Source organism: Hypomesus transpacificus, chromosome 5 (assembly GCF_021917145.1).
Source record: "Hypomesus transpacificus isolate Combined female chromosome 5, fHypTra1, whole genome shotgun sequence".
NCBI classification, from domain to species: Eukaryota; Metazoa; Chordata; class Actinopteri; order Osmeriformes; family Osmeridae; genus Hypomesus; species Hypomesus transpacificus.
The window spans coordinates 5,233,522-5,251,908 of record NC_061064.1 but is presented as its reverse complement, the minus strand read 5'-3'; the positions used below and the strand labels follow the sequence as shown (position 1 = coordinate 5,251,908).

At 51.8% G+C, this 18,387-nt stretch overlaps 1 protein-coding gene across 1 annotated transcript in view; it reads left to right on the top strand.

Annotated features, from left to right (window-relative positions):
• The window catches only part of uvrag (UV radiation resistance associated gene), a 54,207-nt gene extending 37,000 nt beyond the window's left edge, over positions 1-17,207 (top strand). Inside the window, exons 7-8 of the mRNA XM_047019968.1 lie at positions 9,760-9,851; positions 15,080-17,207. Coding sequence (XP_046875924.1) covers positions 9,760-9,851; positions 15,080-15,920 — 933 coding nt within the window. The 3' untranslated portion in view covers positions 15,921-17,207. The remainder of the gene's footprint in view (positions 1-9,759; positions 9,852-15,079) is intronic.
• The last annotated feature ends 1,180 nt before the right edge of the window (positions 17,208-18,387 follow it).

The window sequence follows — 18,387 nt, the reverse complement described above, 5'->3', positions numbered from 1 at the left end:
TAATTTGATACTCCGTCCGAGCCAACGGAAAAGAAAGCGGAGGGTTTTATATAACTTTTATTATTATTTTTTTTTGTCTTATATATTCCATGACTTTCTCAAAGTCTGATTCTCACGCTCTGCCACGTCTGAGAACATGTGGTGTTTTTTTTCCTTTGGACAGAAAGTAGTGTGATGCTCAATCGTGCCTGTGCTACCAGGACGCTCCACTAGGGAGACATTCACCCGTGTGTGTGTGCGTGTGCGTGAGCGTTTGGAAAAGCGTATGCGCGTGTGATCGCATCTCCATTTTTTCGATGGGTGTTACTGCGCCACAGCAGATGTTAGACGAGTTTGGCATGTTATCTGTCGAAACACGTAGAGCGCAATGTATAGTTTCGCAAGGATAGCATGTGGATCGCAACATATGAACTCTATTTTTTACCTGCCTCCCTTCATTTCCCCCCCCCAGTTTCAGATATAAGAATGTGGTTCTGGTGTGTTTTCCTTAGTGAGGTATAATGTGGACTTTGTCTGTGCTCCTGGGCCCATGAGAAGCAGGCTCCGGGCGCTGGGTTTATGATACGGGGAGCTCAGGTCTGGTTTATCTGACAGGATCGGCCAGCTTAGACGGAAAGAGACCGCTAATACTTAATATGTTCACAACCCTACCCCTCGCGCCCTCTTTCTAGCTACCCCCACACACACACACACAACTAACACACAAGCACTCACACTTTTACAGTTATGTTAATGCAAAAAACACACACAAACCCCCCCCCCCCCCCCCCCGCCTAATCTTTCTCTTTGTTGACATGGAGTCAAAATATGCGAGAGAAAGACCTCTTGTTCCTCAACCGATTCAATATTTTTTTCCCCTCCGACCTTGCCCAAATTCCTCCACGGTGGAGTTTGATACTGCATATTCCATAGAGGTCGTGGAGGTCAAGGATTGGGGAACAAATCTCATTGAAGCACGTGAAGTACTGGAAGCAGAGGTTTGATTGCAGCCTGTCCAGTTACTTGATTGAAGGTCACATGGTATGCTCAGGCTGTTGAAGCAGCAGAGGATATGTCAGTGCAGAGGAACAGATTGATGTTATCTGTGGGGTTAGCTCTAGCTGTGTCTAGCAGGCCTGAGGACTGCACTGTGGACTTCATTACAGGCTAGGCTAGGCGCTCGCCTTCCGAGTTGAGTTTTATTTTGACGTGGTAGGCTTTAAGGATGAATAGGACATGCAGCAATTAGCGCTGTTATCCTAGCGGTGACTGATTTGGAAAAACATGGTTCTCTTGGTGGTGTTGGCCGTGTCAGTACCGGTTGCCAAATGTTTCACTCCAAAAAATTGAATAAAATAATGTGCTTTCTGGCCTTCCCCTTGGTTGTGGTCTCAGTCACACTTACTTTATGTTTAACAACTCCACTTAAGAGCATCTTAAATATACACTCGGACACGCAACTCTCTCACCCTCCTACGGCTTCCAACGCGGCCAAACGCGTCAGGGGGGTCATCATCGTTTCCCTGGGAGAGCGGGAGGAACGCTCGCGATGTACAAACCCGGCCTTTCACGCTGACCTTTGACCTCTAGTAAGGACCAATACAAAACCCTCGGCCATAAAGCCTGCGCCCCCCTCCCCCCCAACCGGCAGTAAAAAGAGAGAAAGGACAACAATCGGCCCATTGAGTGGGAGCGGAGGAGTGTTAAGGAGGAACTGTGGCCAGCCCAGGCCAGGATGGGCACCTGACCACAGACTATATATTCATCCAGCTGCACGGCTGTTTATATTGAGACCCAGTGGAAACACGGATCGGGCCCAGAAAGATTTCCTTGTGTAATACCCTAACACTTTTATTCCAAATAATAAAAACGAATGGTGACCAGACTTTGGCTAAATTTGAAGTCATGTTTTAACGGTTATATTTGGCAGTGCACATGTACGACACGCCGCAGCCGGGGCAAAGTTTGTTTTGTTTCTTGAGGAACAATTTCCTCCGTTAATACGTCTTTCCAGACGAGGTGGTTGACATGATTAGAGCCGCGGTTGGCTCCGGCCAACACAAAGGTACCCACCCTTCCTCTCCATGCTCCCACCGCGCTGTCCCTGTGCGGTTTCGCCTCCATCAACCATCCAACCGACAAAGGTCTGTGGCTTCCCTCAAGGTTTTTTCGCTCCCTGTCCTTTGACTCTGAAACTACAAAGTGGAGTATTACCATAGGCTGCCAGGGTCGGCCTCATCCAACTGCCTGAGTTCCGGAGTTGCCCCCCAGACCTGCCAGTCTGGACCAGGAGGATAGATGAGTCCTCTGCTTGGGGTACATTGCTAACAGGAGGTTTTGACCCCTGGGTATGTGAGGGTTCACTAATACGACATGGGGTGTAGGGTTTCCCCACTGTAATCCGGGTGTAGTCTTACCGACGAGCAGCTCATTAACCCCGAGGGGCCCCTCGGACCCCCCCTGCCATCGGCCCCTCCAATAGGTGTCACTGTAGCACAACGTGTCAGAACCTGGGCCCCGTGCGGTACCGCGACAGGTCTACTTTCTCTCATGCACACGCATGGAGACATGGACGCGACGAGAGCAATACGCACACACTCGCGTAGCGTTCGTGCTTGAGAGGCTTTCATCAAGGCTGGACTTATAGCGACAAAGCCCTCCCTCCCTCAGTGATTGGGGTCAATGGGGAATAACATTGCGCCCCCCCCCACACCCCTGTCACTGGCGGCTTCCTCACCGAATTTTCCATTCGTCTCACGCAGCCTTTCCTGTAAAAATGTAAATCTGTTGACCGAATTTGTAGGGAATTCGATACTCAATAAAGTGTAACAACAAGTAATGCGAGGGGAGAGGCTGGTTTGAATTAGGCCCCTTCATTGGATCTGGCTGAAGCACCACGGTGAACGCACCCCACCTGTGTTGCATTATGAGAGGGGAGGGGAAGGGAGAGTGGGGGGGGAGAGAGAGAGGATGAGAGTAAAGGAGGAAGCAAGGGGGGGGAGAGATGGTTGGTTTCAGATAGGTATGGAAAGTGCTGTCTGATGATGCAGTTGTTTATCATGGCAACAGGTTCAGGACGTGCACAGAGGAGCAGATTGAATGTCCTTTTTAAGTGCTGCGCAAAAAAGATTTACAAAGTCAGTCAGCCAATTTTATTTGAGATTTGTCTCGTTTTATTGACTGCTGATTAGGGCTGGGCGTAATTTTTTTTTAAAATCAATTTATCGAAGTAATGACTTCTCTCAATAAACTTAACGTAACATTAATTAATTTTCAATAATATTGATAATGTCAATAGAGAATAATTAGGAACAGCAGTCCATTTAATTTCTGTGATGCAGCAGGAAGTTGTGGAGAAATGGTAGCCTATGCTTACTAAAATATACTGAGCACCTCAAGCTTAAGTTACTTGACACCAGGTGAGTGCTCCCTGGCCGAGTGTAGGGAAAAAGTTGAGGAAGAGACTTATTTTGCTCCTACTACGGATCTGTGGTCTATCGTCGTTATCGAATGTAAATATAAATATCTATATCGAAAAAATGTTACCATATCGCCCAGCCGTACTCCTGATCATAATAAGGTCTAACATTGTCTTCGGATTCCAGGCATAATCTATACATCCAGTTTTCACTGATACTAAGGCCAGTACATCTGTTTGAGAGAGAGAGGTCCTGGTGTGGCAGAGGCCTGGGAATGGTGTAGGGATGGAATCTGGACTTCATCTCCACCACCATTGTTTAACCACGAAGTGTGGACAGTGGAAATTCTCCACACTCAAATGGTCTAAGATATCTGGTAAACAAATACTCTTTGTGCTTTGCTGTGCATGCACTTGAAAACAAACCTCTGCTCCTCGTTTTGGTTTTTCAAGGACATCGTGATCATCCATTGTCTGCGTGTCCAAATCCATGCATTTCCTTCGTTTTAATAGTCCAGTTGGCCATGGACTGTCTGTTACTCATGCGCTGTCTCTTGACTCACATGTTTATACGAGGTCTTTTTGATGGATCATTTTGGACTTCATATCCCATGGTGCCTCACTGTGATTGATGAGGAACCGATGCGTGAGTGGCCCATAAACGTTATTGGGTTAAGACCCGTCACTCCTCCTGGCTTCATACAGGTGTGTGGTTTCCATACACTGCCATTTACGAGACTTCAGAAAATGGCCGCTGTGTGTGTGTATATGTGTGAGAGTGTGTGTATGGGTGGGAGTGTGTGGGGAGTGTGGTTTGTGTTGAAGAAAACAACAGCGACCTGACAAGATGTATGTAGGCCCCAACACTTCCATTCTGTCGGGTCGGTCTGGACGGAAAGCTGGCACAGAGCCTGAGCCTTGGAGTGTGACTGGTAGGCAACACCCTGCCAGCAGGTCAGAGCCTGGAGTGTGACTGGTAGGCCTAATTCAACCTTAATCAAGCCACCATCTTGTCTAACCCTGAAGACCGCTACTGACCTATGGCATGTGATCATTCTAAGTATCTGTGGTTTGCGTGAGTTGACCCGGCTAGCTCCTAACCTAGGGAGAACCAGGCTGTCCCCATTGCCCTCACACCAGCTGAAGGGCTGACCGCATAGAACACCTTTTGAGTCTGTGCGAGAGGAATCTTCAAAACACACAACCGTGCCAGACTAGTGTCGGTACACTCGGCCCAGGATCCAGGGACCATCGCCTGGAGGGACCTGCTCCATTGTCTCATGCTTCGTATCCACTCCTCAGCCTATACGTTGGAACGGCTCTGTTTACGGGCCCGCTGCCTAATGTATGCATGGTTCCTGCAGTAACGACCACTGGTTGTTTCTTGTTATTGTGTTCTACATAAGCGGCGCTGCAGCGTGCCAAGTCGTCTGGCCCGGGGGTCACTCTGATGGGGCTTTGGCCGAGTCGACAGGAATCCTGAGGAAAGCGGTTCATGATAACGCTGGATGCAGGGTTTGTTATCAACGCAACATGTGGACCTGCTTTCCGTGTTGTGGAGGAGAAATTAGAGATTTCGAGAAGACGAGAGCACGGTTTCATCCCCGATGATGAATGGCTTTACCCTTTCAATGTTCCTCAAAGCTCTCCCATGGTGATTTTTTCTCTCTCTCGCCATGATTTGTTTATCAGTTATTGTCTTGGAGACTGTCAGGGCCCAGCAACTTCATCCGTCTTTGGATTTATATTCCTTTTTGCAACCATCCGTTTAACAAGAGATTTTCCGCGCAGTACATGCGATGAAAGTGTGTGCGAGGCAGATTCCCGTGGTATGTTGGGCCAAACTAGTATTATTCTACCACTATTGTTCTCGAAAGAAACCCTTGAAATATTGCCGATGGCCTGTTCTCTCCAAATGCTGCGTTGTTTGCGCGTAAAAAATGTGTCTGTAGAGATGGTTGATTTGCGTCAGCCACCACAGTAGTTTGTATTGAACTCCACTCCCCTATGAGTAACCCTGGGACTGTCTGCCAGGGCCCCCTCCTGGACAGGCCCCTCCAAGTAGGCTTGGTAAGAGGGGCCTAGGTTCCTCATCACCCTGTCTAGGGAGTGGGACAGATCCACACCCTGAAACACTAGTCTCTCAGACCAACCCCTACCTTTTACCTCCAGTAACCACCCTCTTATTGTCAATCGCTTGGAATTGTCCAATCCGCCGTTCCGGCGTCCAGCGGGTTACCGGGGAGTTTGGATTGGACAGCCCTGACGTGTGAAAGAGCTCCTGAAGAAAAAAGAGCCGTGTTTAAGAGCTCTCTCTCTCTGGTGGATGCCAGGGCCCGTCACTTGTCAAGCGACGGTAAACGATCTCCACCAGCTGAACTGTTGTGACGTCTCTGCTGACAAACGGCTCGTCAAGTGATTTTGCGGCGGGACAGGTTGCCGGCTTCATTAGCGAGGCGATGATCGTTCGCCACGCCGCAGCCAATCTGCATCAAATACCGCCAGGGGCCTCCCTCGAGCACTGTCAGCTCTGAAGTCGATTGGTTGTGACAAAAGGGAGGAAACAATAACCCACCGTGTGAGCTTGAAGTGTGTTGGTTTAGCTGCGTTACAGAACCCCGGCGAAAACAAACGGCCTGTCTCGGGTTAGGGCTGCCACGTGAACTGGAGGGCCACTGCCTGGCTATTGTAAGCCCAAGCTTGTTTACCCGTTTGTTTGTTTCACCCGTCAGGGCTGAACGCAACTCTGCATTCCTCTGGCTGTCGTTGGATCCTTGACACATGTAGTGGGTGGCGCAAATGCTAACCCCCCCCTCACCCCCTTAAACCCTCATCACTGCACTCCAAACATCCTGTTCCTCAATTGGACAGCTCGCTCTGGTTGTGCATTCGACAGGACCCGAGTAGGAGATCCAGGTAAACAGGAAGTCAGACCTCTCCAGGGACAGGATACACACAAAAGGTGTGTGTGTTAGCAGCACCAGCAGGACAAGGGAAGAGGAGGAGGAGGTGCAGGAGGAGGAGGAGGAGGTGCAGGGGGAAGAGGAGGAGGAGGTGCAGGAGGAAGAGGAGGAGGAGGAGGTGCAGGGGGAAGAGGAGGAGGTGCAGGGGGAAGAGGAGGAGGAGGAGGTGCAGGGGGAAGAGGAGGAGGAGGAGGTGCAGGGGGAAGAGGAGGAGGTGCAGGGGGAAGAGGAGGAGGAGGAGCTACTGCTGCTGGTGGATCCGTTTCAGGGCGCCAGCAGCATCACGTCATGTGAAAGAGCCCAAGTGGGCGCGGCCCTGGCCCGGGCCTCTCGCCTTACAGCCTCAATGGGGCCTGGCCATTTCTCACCACGATCTGGTTAGCCCAGCACAAAGAGGCCCGCGGGCCACCAGGTGAGGGAGGGGGGGACTTCCACTTCCAGAGGGAGACCACCTGTATTCAGATTGGGTTAGAGGCCTCCTGTCTGGGAGGGAAATATGAAATGACATGCGTTGATTATGAACAATTTGCGTGGGTGCATTGTGAGCTGTCGACCTAGAATTGGCTCGTCAGTTGCCCGAGGTCGACATGGATATCACCCGGACGCTGCGTGTCGAGCAGCAGATGCACTTTCATTCCTGCTCAACCGAAGGATTTCGGGGGGGATTCATAAATATATGTCCCTGACAGCTTTTCTGATTTTGAGTGGAACCATCTTGTCAGGCCGAGCGCGAGTGTTTCTGCCCTGTCAGTCGTGACACGTACCCAAACAACTCCTTGGATGGGGGAGCCAGAGTCTCCCACCGAGCTGTTTGTTTCTCCCTCATGCTCAAGGCCCCCGGTGTTGCCTCTAATTGGAAGTGACATCGAACTTGATGTCAGGCAAAGCTGCCTCGCACATTTCTCTCTCTCGCAGGTTTCCCCTCCTCTGTTTTCCCAAGGCCCTTTTTCATGCGGTCGGCCGTCTTGATGTTTTTCGGTCGCCCTTACACAAGAGGGGAGGGAGGGGAAAAAGGCGAGTGTTTGCTTACACTGCAGTGAACGACCAGGATGTAATCCTTCCCAGGTCCGGGGCCAAGAGCAGAGCTCACACACACACACACACACACACACACACACACACACACACACAAGCACATGGTGCAGACTGGCACAATTCAGATCACACCAGCCCGGCCAGTGCCAGAGTATTGACAATGCTTGTCAACTAGTCCTGGACCTGCTAATGTTTAAAACAAATCCCCAGCCAGCCTCCTAGACCTGGTGAAAACACTGCAGCCGGCCTCGCTCTCAGCTCAAGGGTTGTGGCTGTCCTGTACTGTTTGTGTAAAGGGGTTCCGAGACAGAGAGAAGTGATATACAGTAAGAAAAGACCTGTCACCTTGTTGTCTTTGTTGGTTGATCCTACTGTGTTCCGGTACATCCTCCCCAGCCACCGGCGTGTTGATATCCTTCTTCAGCGTTCACACGCGTGCCTCTCAGGTACAAGCTCTTCTCTGTGTCCCTCTTTACAATCGCTCCGACAATGGAGAGGGGGGGGGGGACTCCATCCAGTGATGTCATCTGCTGCTCTGTCTCGTCTTCGCCCCTATCTGGTTTCCATACCGTGTGCTGCTCACTTGGCGTGGACTCAACACGCACTAGAGCTCAGGGGGTAGACTAAGAGGACTCATACAAACACCGACTCACACTCATTCATCCATCTCCTATACACTTGTATGGATCACGTGAGCGATGAGGTCACCGCTCTTAAGAGGTCGACCTTATTCGTTCACGTGGAGGATTAAAATGGTGTTCGGTTAAGCCGTACAACTTGGCACACTTCCAGGACCAAATACTGGAATATGACTGGCAAATAAAGTTGACTTTCACTGGCAAGTAGGATTTATCCTACGCTTGTATCTTACCGAGGCCCCCAGATGTTTGATTTCCTTTTGCATCTGCGGCTCCGGAGCTTTCAAGCCCGCCCGTCCTCCATAACTGTTCTCTTGGGTTCTATAAAGGAGGGATATTGATCTTGGCTCGTCTTTTGAAACCCTGTTTCTTCTGGTCCTGAGGACATGTGTCCACCGTCGGGGTCCAGCCCCGAGGTTTACCCAGAGTCCTGAATGGATGTCTGTTGTTCTAGTGCTGTTTCATCACCAGGAAGAAAGAGTGTGTGTGTGTGTGTGTGCGCGCTCTCTCACCCTGGCAGGGGCAGTAGGGACCCGTGTGGTGATGCTTATGCCAACCCCTTATGCCTTTAGTCAAGCTTTACAACAACGGCTGCACACTGTATCCCAGTCCGAGAGGTTATCACAACCACCCCCCAAAGAAACACACGATGAATGTGTTGAGATGCCCGCTGATCCTAGAAAATCATTCTCCCCCCCCCCCCCCCCCCCCCCCAATCCATAAACACAAACTGGGAAATGTGACCTTCTGGCCTTCTGACTTCAGACTCTGTCGTCATTAATCCCCATGACATCGCCCTGTTGTGCTCCTCGCTAACGTCTTCACGGGCCAGGCGTGAGAAGCGCTATCTCGCTGTCATGAGAGGAGGAGATGTGCATGGGCTTGTGGGCCACTGGTACTGTGTCCAGCCTAATTAGGATCACATGTTCCTCATCGCTCACTGACCGGACTACGCTGATAGAGGGATGGAGGGGTGGGTGGGTGACGGTGTGTAAAGAAGAATGGGTGTCGCAGAGACGAGAGGAGGCTGATGTTGGACGGTGTGGGGGAGTGTGAGCGACGGCCTGTCTGGGAGAGACACCCTGGACGTGCCGTGTGACGCCCGGCTGCTGACCGCAGAGGGAACTAAAGGAAACTCTCGGAAGACGGCCGCCGTTCCCCTCCCGGACTGCGGGGGGAGACGATCGAAGATCCCCTTTTTTTTCTTTTTCGGTTAGGGGTCGTCTGTGTTTCCGACACACTTTTCTGCATGCCTGTGAGTCACGGGACTGGCTATGATGATGAAGATTGTAAACGTACAGTCCTGTAGGAGGGCGGGACCTGGGCCGGGAACAGCAGAAGGCCAGTGAGGAACTGTGGGTCGTTGAGAGAGGGAGAGACAGAGGGGAGGAGAGACGGATCTCGTCCAGATGTCCGGCTTTCCTCGGGTCGCCCGGCTCTGCCCTCCCACCCCACCCCTAATCCACACATCTTTACACATAAACCACCTGTTAGTTCGTTTGTCTGTGAAGGAGAGAAAGGGAGGGATGCAGGAAAGGTGGCCCTTTTCAGCAGGGTAAAGTATATAGTCCTACAGGGAAAGTAAAAATAGTTTGCTCAATTGAAGGAATGACTATATCCTCCTGCTTGGAGGGTTTCTCCCTCTCCGAGCAGATGGGTGGAGCCCAGGGGAAGGTTCTAGCCTGGATGTTATAGGTGATTCTTCTTGTCTCTCTGTCTGTTGCAGCTGAGGTATCAGCACGGCCTGTCCACACCCGACCTGCGCCAGACTCTGCCCAACCTCAAGAACTTTCTGGAACACGGCCTCCTCGTCAAATGGTGAGCATGATCCGAATGTTTGGGGGTGGGTCAGCAAAGGGGAAAATGGGGAATTACGCTGTTAATTGAATAATCTTCCGTTTTGAAAGGAGAGATGCCAAGCAATTGAATATACCCCTCATATCCTCCTAATATTAAGTGGAAGGGCCCTAAGACAGGAGATGAACGCTGGGGCAGACTGGACCTGGGGCCAGGGCTGTGTGTGTGTGTGTGTGTGGGTGTGTGTGGGTGTGTGTGTGTGTGTGGGGGGGGGGGGGGGGGGGGAGAGGAGGAGTGGAGGTGGAGCGATGCCCTTGCTCCGCCCGGTGGACAGCGCGGCCGCAGGGGCAGAAAGGGGCGCTCTGTGGGCTCTCCGTCCCAGCCCCGAGGCCCATGAAACCCTGGCTTCCTCGTGCGGGAGGAGGAGAGGGCTCCCACTCGGACACACATTTGGTTGGGGTTTCCAGAGCTGCCAGCGACTGTAACGTTGTCTGTGAGAGTTTGTAACACACAGCTCACAATCACACGACATTCGCTCTCACACACACACACACACAATCCCAAAACGCTCTGATCATCTCGAAGCGAGCCGGCCGCTCAGACAGCCGTCTCACTGCCCTCGTGAGAAGGCTACGCCCGTACAGCCTGTCACTCCCAGGAGCCTCGTCACGTGACCCCCCTCAGGTCCTCCCGCCCCGTACACCTCCGCCACGGCACCGTCCGACCGGGGAGGGCAGACGCTCATTTCACTCTCCTTTTCTTTTATTGGCCTTCCTCCCCGTCGGATCGCTTCCAGTCCCCCCTCGCTCGAAAAAGCCTCAGTTCAGATCCTATTTCCAGTCAGAGGGGGCCAAGCCTCTGAAATATGGATGCATAAAAATGCTGCCCGGCAGCTGTGGGGAGTTAACCAGTAAACTGCGAGAAAGAGAGAGAGAGAAAGAGGTTGATATCCGCTCCCCTCTCTTCCCTCACTCCCTGACTCCCTCCTTCCCTCCATCTAGCCCTCTCACCCTCCCTCCAGCCCTCTCTCCATCCCTCCCGTCTATATGAGTGGGTGGGGGGGGGGGGGGGATATGCAGGGCATGTCCAATGGAACCATTCTCAGCCATGTACTGGAGATGTTTCTCCACTCCATCTAGAGCTAATGCAGCATGGGATTCAATCTGCTAGCTTCCCACCGGAGGAACACGAGAGCAAAGCAGCGGGCCTGCCAGAGCGCTTCACATGGACGGGATGGAAAGAGCGAGAGATGCTGCTTGTGTTTTTGTGAGCTGTAACGTGAAATGGCTGTGGGACGACTTGGTCTCGGGGTCTCACGAAGGAAGCCTTCGTTTCCCACCGCAGGTGTCGTTCTACAAGAATACTCACCGCATAGCGTGTCGAACATGACCACATGTGAGAAGGAAGCGGGAGTATCGACTCGGGACTGCCGAGGACAAGCCTGCGATGGTGGAGGATAGGAGACGGACGAGTCGGACCCACCGAGGGTTCTGCTTTGTTCAACAGAAAGTCCTGCTGACTTCAAAACAGACACTTCACACACACACTCCCTATTAGTGGCTCCAGATTTGCGGAGGCCCTGGCAGAGTTTCACAGGGCCCCCAGCCCTGTCCCGGTGCACCGAGGCTGGGGCTGCGTGGGCGGGGGATGCAGGCCGGGTGGGACCGGGCCATTTCGACACGGCATTGTTTCGTTCTGCCGCGTCACGCTGCGCCCGGCGGTTCTGAAGATCCTGTCCACCCTTTGATACCCCCCCCCCCCCCCCCCCCCCCCCCCCCCCGATGAGATAACAGAGACAACAGTCGTAAATCTACACCCCCTCCACACACATGTACACACACACAGACATGCAGTATACACAAGCACAATCACGCTGGCTCCGTCACAAACACAGATGTATGTGTGTGTATGTGTGCTCGCACAAGCAATGGCCAGTGACAGAAGACAGTGTACTGTACTTTCAGCACTGTAATCACATATGCAGCTCAGTACATTTAATACACGGTAGCAAGTCCAAGCAATGATTGGTTCTTAGGTTGAATGAAATTGAACTTGAATTTGAGGTGGATCCTATTTCAATTCCGGTACTTAGTTAGAATGAAGCTCCAGTATTAAGCATTGGATGTGTCTGAACATTCCTGCACACACACAGCCTTGGCTGTGAGATCTCGAATTAGGAAAGTGTGCGTGCGTGTGAGAGAGCGTGTGTGTTTGAGTGTCCCTGTGGACCAAGCATGGATGATCTCCCAGACCACATCTGTTGGAACGCTCTCCCACATTCATTCGGACTCCTCTGCAGAACAGAGTAGAGCGGGGGGGGGGGTGTTCCATCTAGAGCAACACACCCCTGCACCCCCTCAACGTGTCACCGACATCACTTACCAGGCCTCGTGACCTCATCTCGACGGCCTGTCATAGCCTTGTCCCTCGCCTCGTCACTGGAAACACACGGCGAACACTCGCGTCGATTCAGCACAGACGCCGTCACGTTAAACGTCTTGGCACCGTTCTCACGATTGGCTCCAGTTTGAGTGTTTATCCTATCAGCTTGTTCAATGTGTTACACATGCTGGGTGGTGGACAGTTTTATAACTCGGTCATATTCCCTATCTTCAAAAGGCCAGACTGAGAAGGAGTCATGTCTTATTACAATATTTTCCCTTTCAGACCCCCCCTTCCCTCCCCCCTTCCCCTCCCCCACCACTTAATGAATATAACGTGGTTTGTTATAATCTTCAGCTTTGCCGGGGTCCTCTGGGATTTTCCTGTACCTCGGCATCAAAGAAGGGGTCTTATCTGCCAGTGTGTGTTTTGGCCCAAACCATGGCTTCTTAGCGGGACCTGGACCTGGGCCCGCCTGGCTCTTCTGGGTTAAAAACCAGTCTGTACGAGGGGGATAAGACAGTGGAAATGTTTGGTTTAGTACATTCCTGGCTCCGGTTGAAATATGCAGGGCTGACACAGGGACCGTGGAGGGGAAGCAAGACCGTCTAAAACCAACATGTTTGGAAGTGGGAGAGAGAGAAGGGGGGGGGGGGGGGCTCGTTCACATTCCCGGGGCCCCTGCCAAGTCCCGGGGCCCTTAATGGTTTAGGCAGAGAGATCTCCGATAGCTTTTTATGTGGTGAAATCACTGACGGGGGAAGTCTGCAGTGGGAGCGGAGGTCCAGTAAAACGTAATGATGAGTTAAAAGGGCCAGGGTGAAGGAGGTGGGGACCCACCGGCTGTAAATCAGCCAACCCCTCCTAGTGTCCTCCTCTGTGGACAGATGCCCTCTGTCTGCCTCCAAAGGCCGTGGCATCAGCCCCCCCCTCCCCCTTCCCCCCTCCCCCTTCCCCCACCACAGGCTCATCCCTCCATCCATGCCTGCTCACAAGGTGGTGAGGGGAGCTGGACCCACAAAGGCACCACCCCCCCCAGCACGCTCTGTACACATTTGTCACAAGCAGGAAATATGATGAGGGCACCAGGAGATGTTCTGTCGTGATGTTCCATCATCACTCACACATGATTATGAGAGTTGATTAACGTCCGCAAACAAACGTGCTCCAAACGAGACATTTCTTATTAGCCTGTGGCAACAGTGACATCACGCAGCGGCGATGGAAGGAGGGATTGGTCCATATGCTTGCGGTGACTGTAATTGTATATTGCTGAAATGGAAGGCCTGCAATCTGGACTGGCCGCTGCCACGGCTACAAGGAAACAACAATCCCCAGTTAATCATTAGCTGTTAGAAATTACGCATGGAAAGATTTAACCAGTCAGCTTCGTTTTCCAAACCTGCCTCGTGGTTTGAAGAGGCCTTTTCCGGAGGGTTTCCATCGTTTAGATGATTATTCATGTTCAGGGAGCGTCTCTTCATTTGGATTCAGAATCCTTCTTGTAAGTGTTTCTGGCCCGTCAGCTCAACTCTCAACGGCACCATAATCATTTTGTTCAGGGTTCACATGTCATTAATGGCAAACCATAACATTGAGTTTTTCGCAGGAGTTTTTTTTCTCGCAGCTTGGTCAAGGGGGTTGCAACATCAAGCACGTTGTTTTCCATTCCCTGTATTGACAGTTAAGGTCAATCCGATGACACTTTCCGAGCTGATCCTTTTCGCACATGACAGACCATCCCGCTACATGCCAGATCAACTGATTATCCGCATTGACTTTACATTTACCCCCCTGAACACCTCCTGTCTATATCTGTCTGGGGCTTAAGATCAAACTGTGCTGTGGTGTATATTTAGAAGCTGGTATTTCCATGCATAAGGCCATCATGCATTTCTAATCAGGGTTCTCTTTTCCGGGCCTTTCTAAGCGGGGGTCCATGTGCTTTTATCTCCTACGCCAGTGACCTCATCAGGGGGCGTGCCCCCCGTGTGAACCCTGTGTCAGTGCCCCTGTCTCAGTGCCCCTGTCTCAGTACCCCGGGTTCAAGTCTCTCTGCAGGGGGGCCAAGGGCTCCAGTCAGGCCTCCGGCCCCCATTACAAGCTAGCATGTGTACAGTGCCAAGCCCCTTCATCACATGCCCTGTGTGTGTGTGTTGAAGACCCCCCCCTTGGCGTAGGTCTCCTGCCAGACTCTCTTCGACGGACCTCATCTCGCCTTTTAACAATGTAGGTCCGTTTACCCATGATCCTCCAGTCCTTAACTAGCCACAGGTGGTGAGCCGGGCGAGTACAGGGAACGCCTCCACGTTCACCTCTGACCTCCCAGACAAATGGCTTTTCATATACTGCATTGACCAGGATCAGTACGGGGTGAAGCAGCCCTATGTTAACATGATTCCAGGTATGTGTGCGTGTGTGCGCCACTAGGTCTCTCGTTGCTGTAAATTTACGATGTGAGCGGGCCAGATAGCGTGGGCCGCAGTCTGTTACCTGTTATCCCACCAAAGAATGCCCCGCATACTTCTGAGGACACCCGCTGCGAGTTTCCCAGTGCGCGAGGCCCCAACGATCGCACATTCGCCGCGCAAATGTTTCTGGGTGTAATGGGGGAGGGGTTTTCAGAAGCCGGCAGCTGTCTCTCCGTCGTGGATCAGAGACGGAGAGGAGATCGATGCTGAACCGTGTCTGATCAGAAGAGCTGGGGGGGGGGGGGGGGGGGGCTACTCCCTCCTTCTCCTCTCCACAGGACCCTCGTTGGAAGTGAAAGACTTACGAGCCGGATCCATCACTTCTCTCAACACCCATTTTTATCTCCCTTTCTCCGTCTCTCCCTCTTCTCCCCGCCCCGCTCTTTCGCCTCACAGTGACCGGCACCAAGTGTCCAGCTCCATCCCGGTTCCACCCAAGGCCCAGCTCAGCGTATCCGGGGCGTCCGCGTCCGAGGTGGGCTTCCCCAGCCACACCAGCTCCCCGGACCGGGGCCTCAGGAAGAGGGCCAGCTCAGAGGCTGACAAGCTCAAGTACAAGGCCTCGCCGCCGACCAGCTACAGCACAGCCATGGCCCAGGCAGGGGAGGAGGCAGGGGGAGGAGGGCTGGTGCTTTCAGGAGCCTCCCCCAAGCACATGTCCACCTCCCTGGATGCCTGCATCAACCTGGCCAAGACCGGGGAGGGGGAGGGGGATGGAGGTGGGGGAGGAGGAGTTAGAGATGGAGAGACCGAGGTGTCGGTGGGGGAAGAGCAGCCTGCTGCTACCAGCACCTCTGGGTCAGGGTCACTCACTCCTGTGGACGACACCGGGGAGGAGGCGGAGCTGGCCGTCCCCGAACGCCAGCACGACGGGGCCATGAACGGTTTGGCGGTGCCTGGGGAAGGCCCGGCGGGGCCGTTGATGCCCGCAGGCCTAGCCCCCGAGATGTGCTGCTCGGTGGAGCAGGCTGAGGAGATCATGGGCACGGAGGCCACAGGCCTGGGGCTGGGCCTGGGCCTGGGGTTGGGGCTGGGGTTGGGGTTGGGGCTGGGAGATGGGGCCCGGATGGAGGACTACCCCTGCATCCCCGTGGAGCACGCCGTGGCGGTGGAGTGTGACGAGCAGGTCCTGGGGGAGCTGGATGCCGCCGGCTTCGAGGAGTTCTCCAGACGCATCTATGCACTTAACGAGAACATGTCCAGCTTCCGCCGGCCGCGCAAGAACTCTGAGAAGTGAGGCGGGGGGACAGGGGGGAGGGGCCAACCCAGGGGTCAGGGAGGGCCGAGAGGAAAGGGGAGGAGTCCAGCGTGGGGACGTCATCTCTTGAACGTCAACGGAAAGAAAATACGACATAGGAGCTTCGATGTGGAATTACGACCAATTTGCACTTCTCTGAAACATTTCTCTAGTCATCCATTAAATTGAAATAAAGCGAATGTTTTGTGTGGTTGAAGAGCATCCCGGACCTTCTTTGCATGGCGGTTTACTGTGACTGACTGACTGCGTGTCTGTGTGTATGTGTGTGTTGCCTACACACATCTAGGGGCTCAAGCATAGTGGTAGACCTGCACAGCGGAACGAGCTGCTCAATCCTGCCAATGACCTTGGACCTAAATCTTGTGTCAATCGACACCTCAGAGTGAGGCGGGACCTAAGATCAGTAATAGCCCAATCAGATGCTTTGTTACTACTCCACCTTCGCAGTGGACAGGCATGGTCTGTCTGCATCTCTTCAGGTTGATGAGATCATAGGAGGATAAAGTTGGTAGCTTAATGGCACATGCCAGGGATACTGTGCAATTGTTTTTCTGTCCTTTTACATGTCTGCATTCTCTTTTAGGACCTTCGAATACACTGTCACTGTCAAGTCCCATAGATCACAAATTTGGTCCACAAAAGAGTACAGAACGACCTGTACGATGCGCTTTAAATATCACACTGGGACCTGAACTGTACAGTGATACTTTTATTTGAATCCTCTGTCCATGATTTGTCTGTCTTCAGATTTTTCTGCCAAAATGGCTGTTTCCTTGCACTGCTGTGCATTGGCAAGTATGTGTGTTATTTATAATGTCTCTCACTGAGTTATGTGAATTTGTTTGGAAGGTTTCCCCCCCCGCTCCTGCTCTCTTTCCCCATGGTGGGACATCACTCATTGACGTTGCCCAATGTTCAAATCTGTCACCTGGGTATTTGTCTTTCTTGCAAGAGCCACAGATTATCTCACCATTGAAAGCTGGTATAGTCTACTGCCTTGCATTGCCTGCCGTACAAAGATGGACCCCCCCCCCCCCCCACAAAAAAAAAAAACATGGGATCGTTTTTTATTTCCTTTTATTATGATCAAGTACTGTGGTTAAAGACTGTTGAAATGTATCGTATTTAAGCTGCAAGATGGGACATTTGTTGATCATTTCCATAACCTGCTAAAGTATGTGACCTTGTACATATATACTTTTGTATGGAGGCTGTTTTATTATTAAAGACTTACAGTCCAGTGGTATGGCTGTGAAGCTCCCTTTGCCCTGTCTCCGGTTGTCTTTGTTTTTACGCAACGTGTCTTGGTTGGACAGTGAGTAAACAGAATAACGATATCAAGTGATTTATATGTGAGCTGGATGGAGAGACCTGTAAGTCTAGCCCTGTCCAGCTCTCCTTTGGGCTGGGTCTGCTCCCTTGGAACACAACTACAAACACTGATGAGTAATATTCACTGGATTTGAAAAATAACACATTTGTTTCACTGTCAAGTCAACTTTGCCACAGCAAGTGGAAAACAACAGGTGCCAAAAGCTGTAGCAGGTCAATTGAGGCAGCAACCTTTAGAAAAAAAGATGTTTAAAAAATGAAACTGGAAAAGGAATGAAGATTTGATTAAGGTTTTAGGCAACGCCATCATCATGAGCTATTTGATGCAGCTGCTTCTGAAGAAACTCCCTAAATGTCTGGCTGTGAACAGTACCTCCCAGCTCTCCTCACCAGCGCATTGAACAAAACGCTGTCTGTCCCGCTCATGGCTGACATACCTTCATAATGGTGCCATAAAAGTATTTTTTGAAGACGAAAATAAACGTGTGACTATGGTCTGCCGTTTGCTATTAGTAACGGTCACATTCTAGCTGCTGTTTCTTAAACACCATTGGAGGGTTTGGGGGGGATGTGGTAGAAGGTGGATCCCTGCTTCGCTTGTCCTGAGGAGTCTTTCATATCTAACTGAGTTAAGTAGAAAGGGAGAGTTTGAGAGAAGGAGAAGAGTTGAGAGGTTGTTCGACACCAGCTTGCAGATGTGGAAGTGTTATGGCCTGAGGCCTTTGGTTAGATAAAGACTGTTTGGCTGTGACTTAACCCTTAAACTTTCAGGACCCATTCAGGGTCTAATTGGCATCATCTCTTTGTGGATTCAAGGCTTTAGAAAGTGATCTTCTGTATTGTCTAGGCTTTGGCCCTGGAGCCAGGGGAACCTCATGGGTAGGTGAACCTCAGCTATGAACACCGTCACTGTTGCCATTGAGTCTTCCAAGAATTTTCTCTCCAGGCGGTGTTCATTGTATGTCCTGGTTTAAAGATATCTCTATTCTAAATGTCATGCCTTGCGTTTTTGCAGCCATGGACTCTATAGAGATATCTGAACTAAAACCTTACTGTGAGATGGAGGAGGGTTTTCTCAGGTATTGCCCATGAAATCCCGTTATTAGTTTGTTAG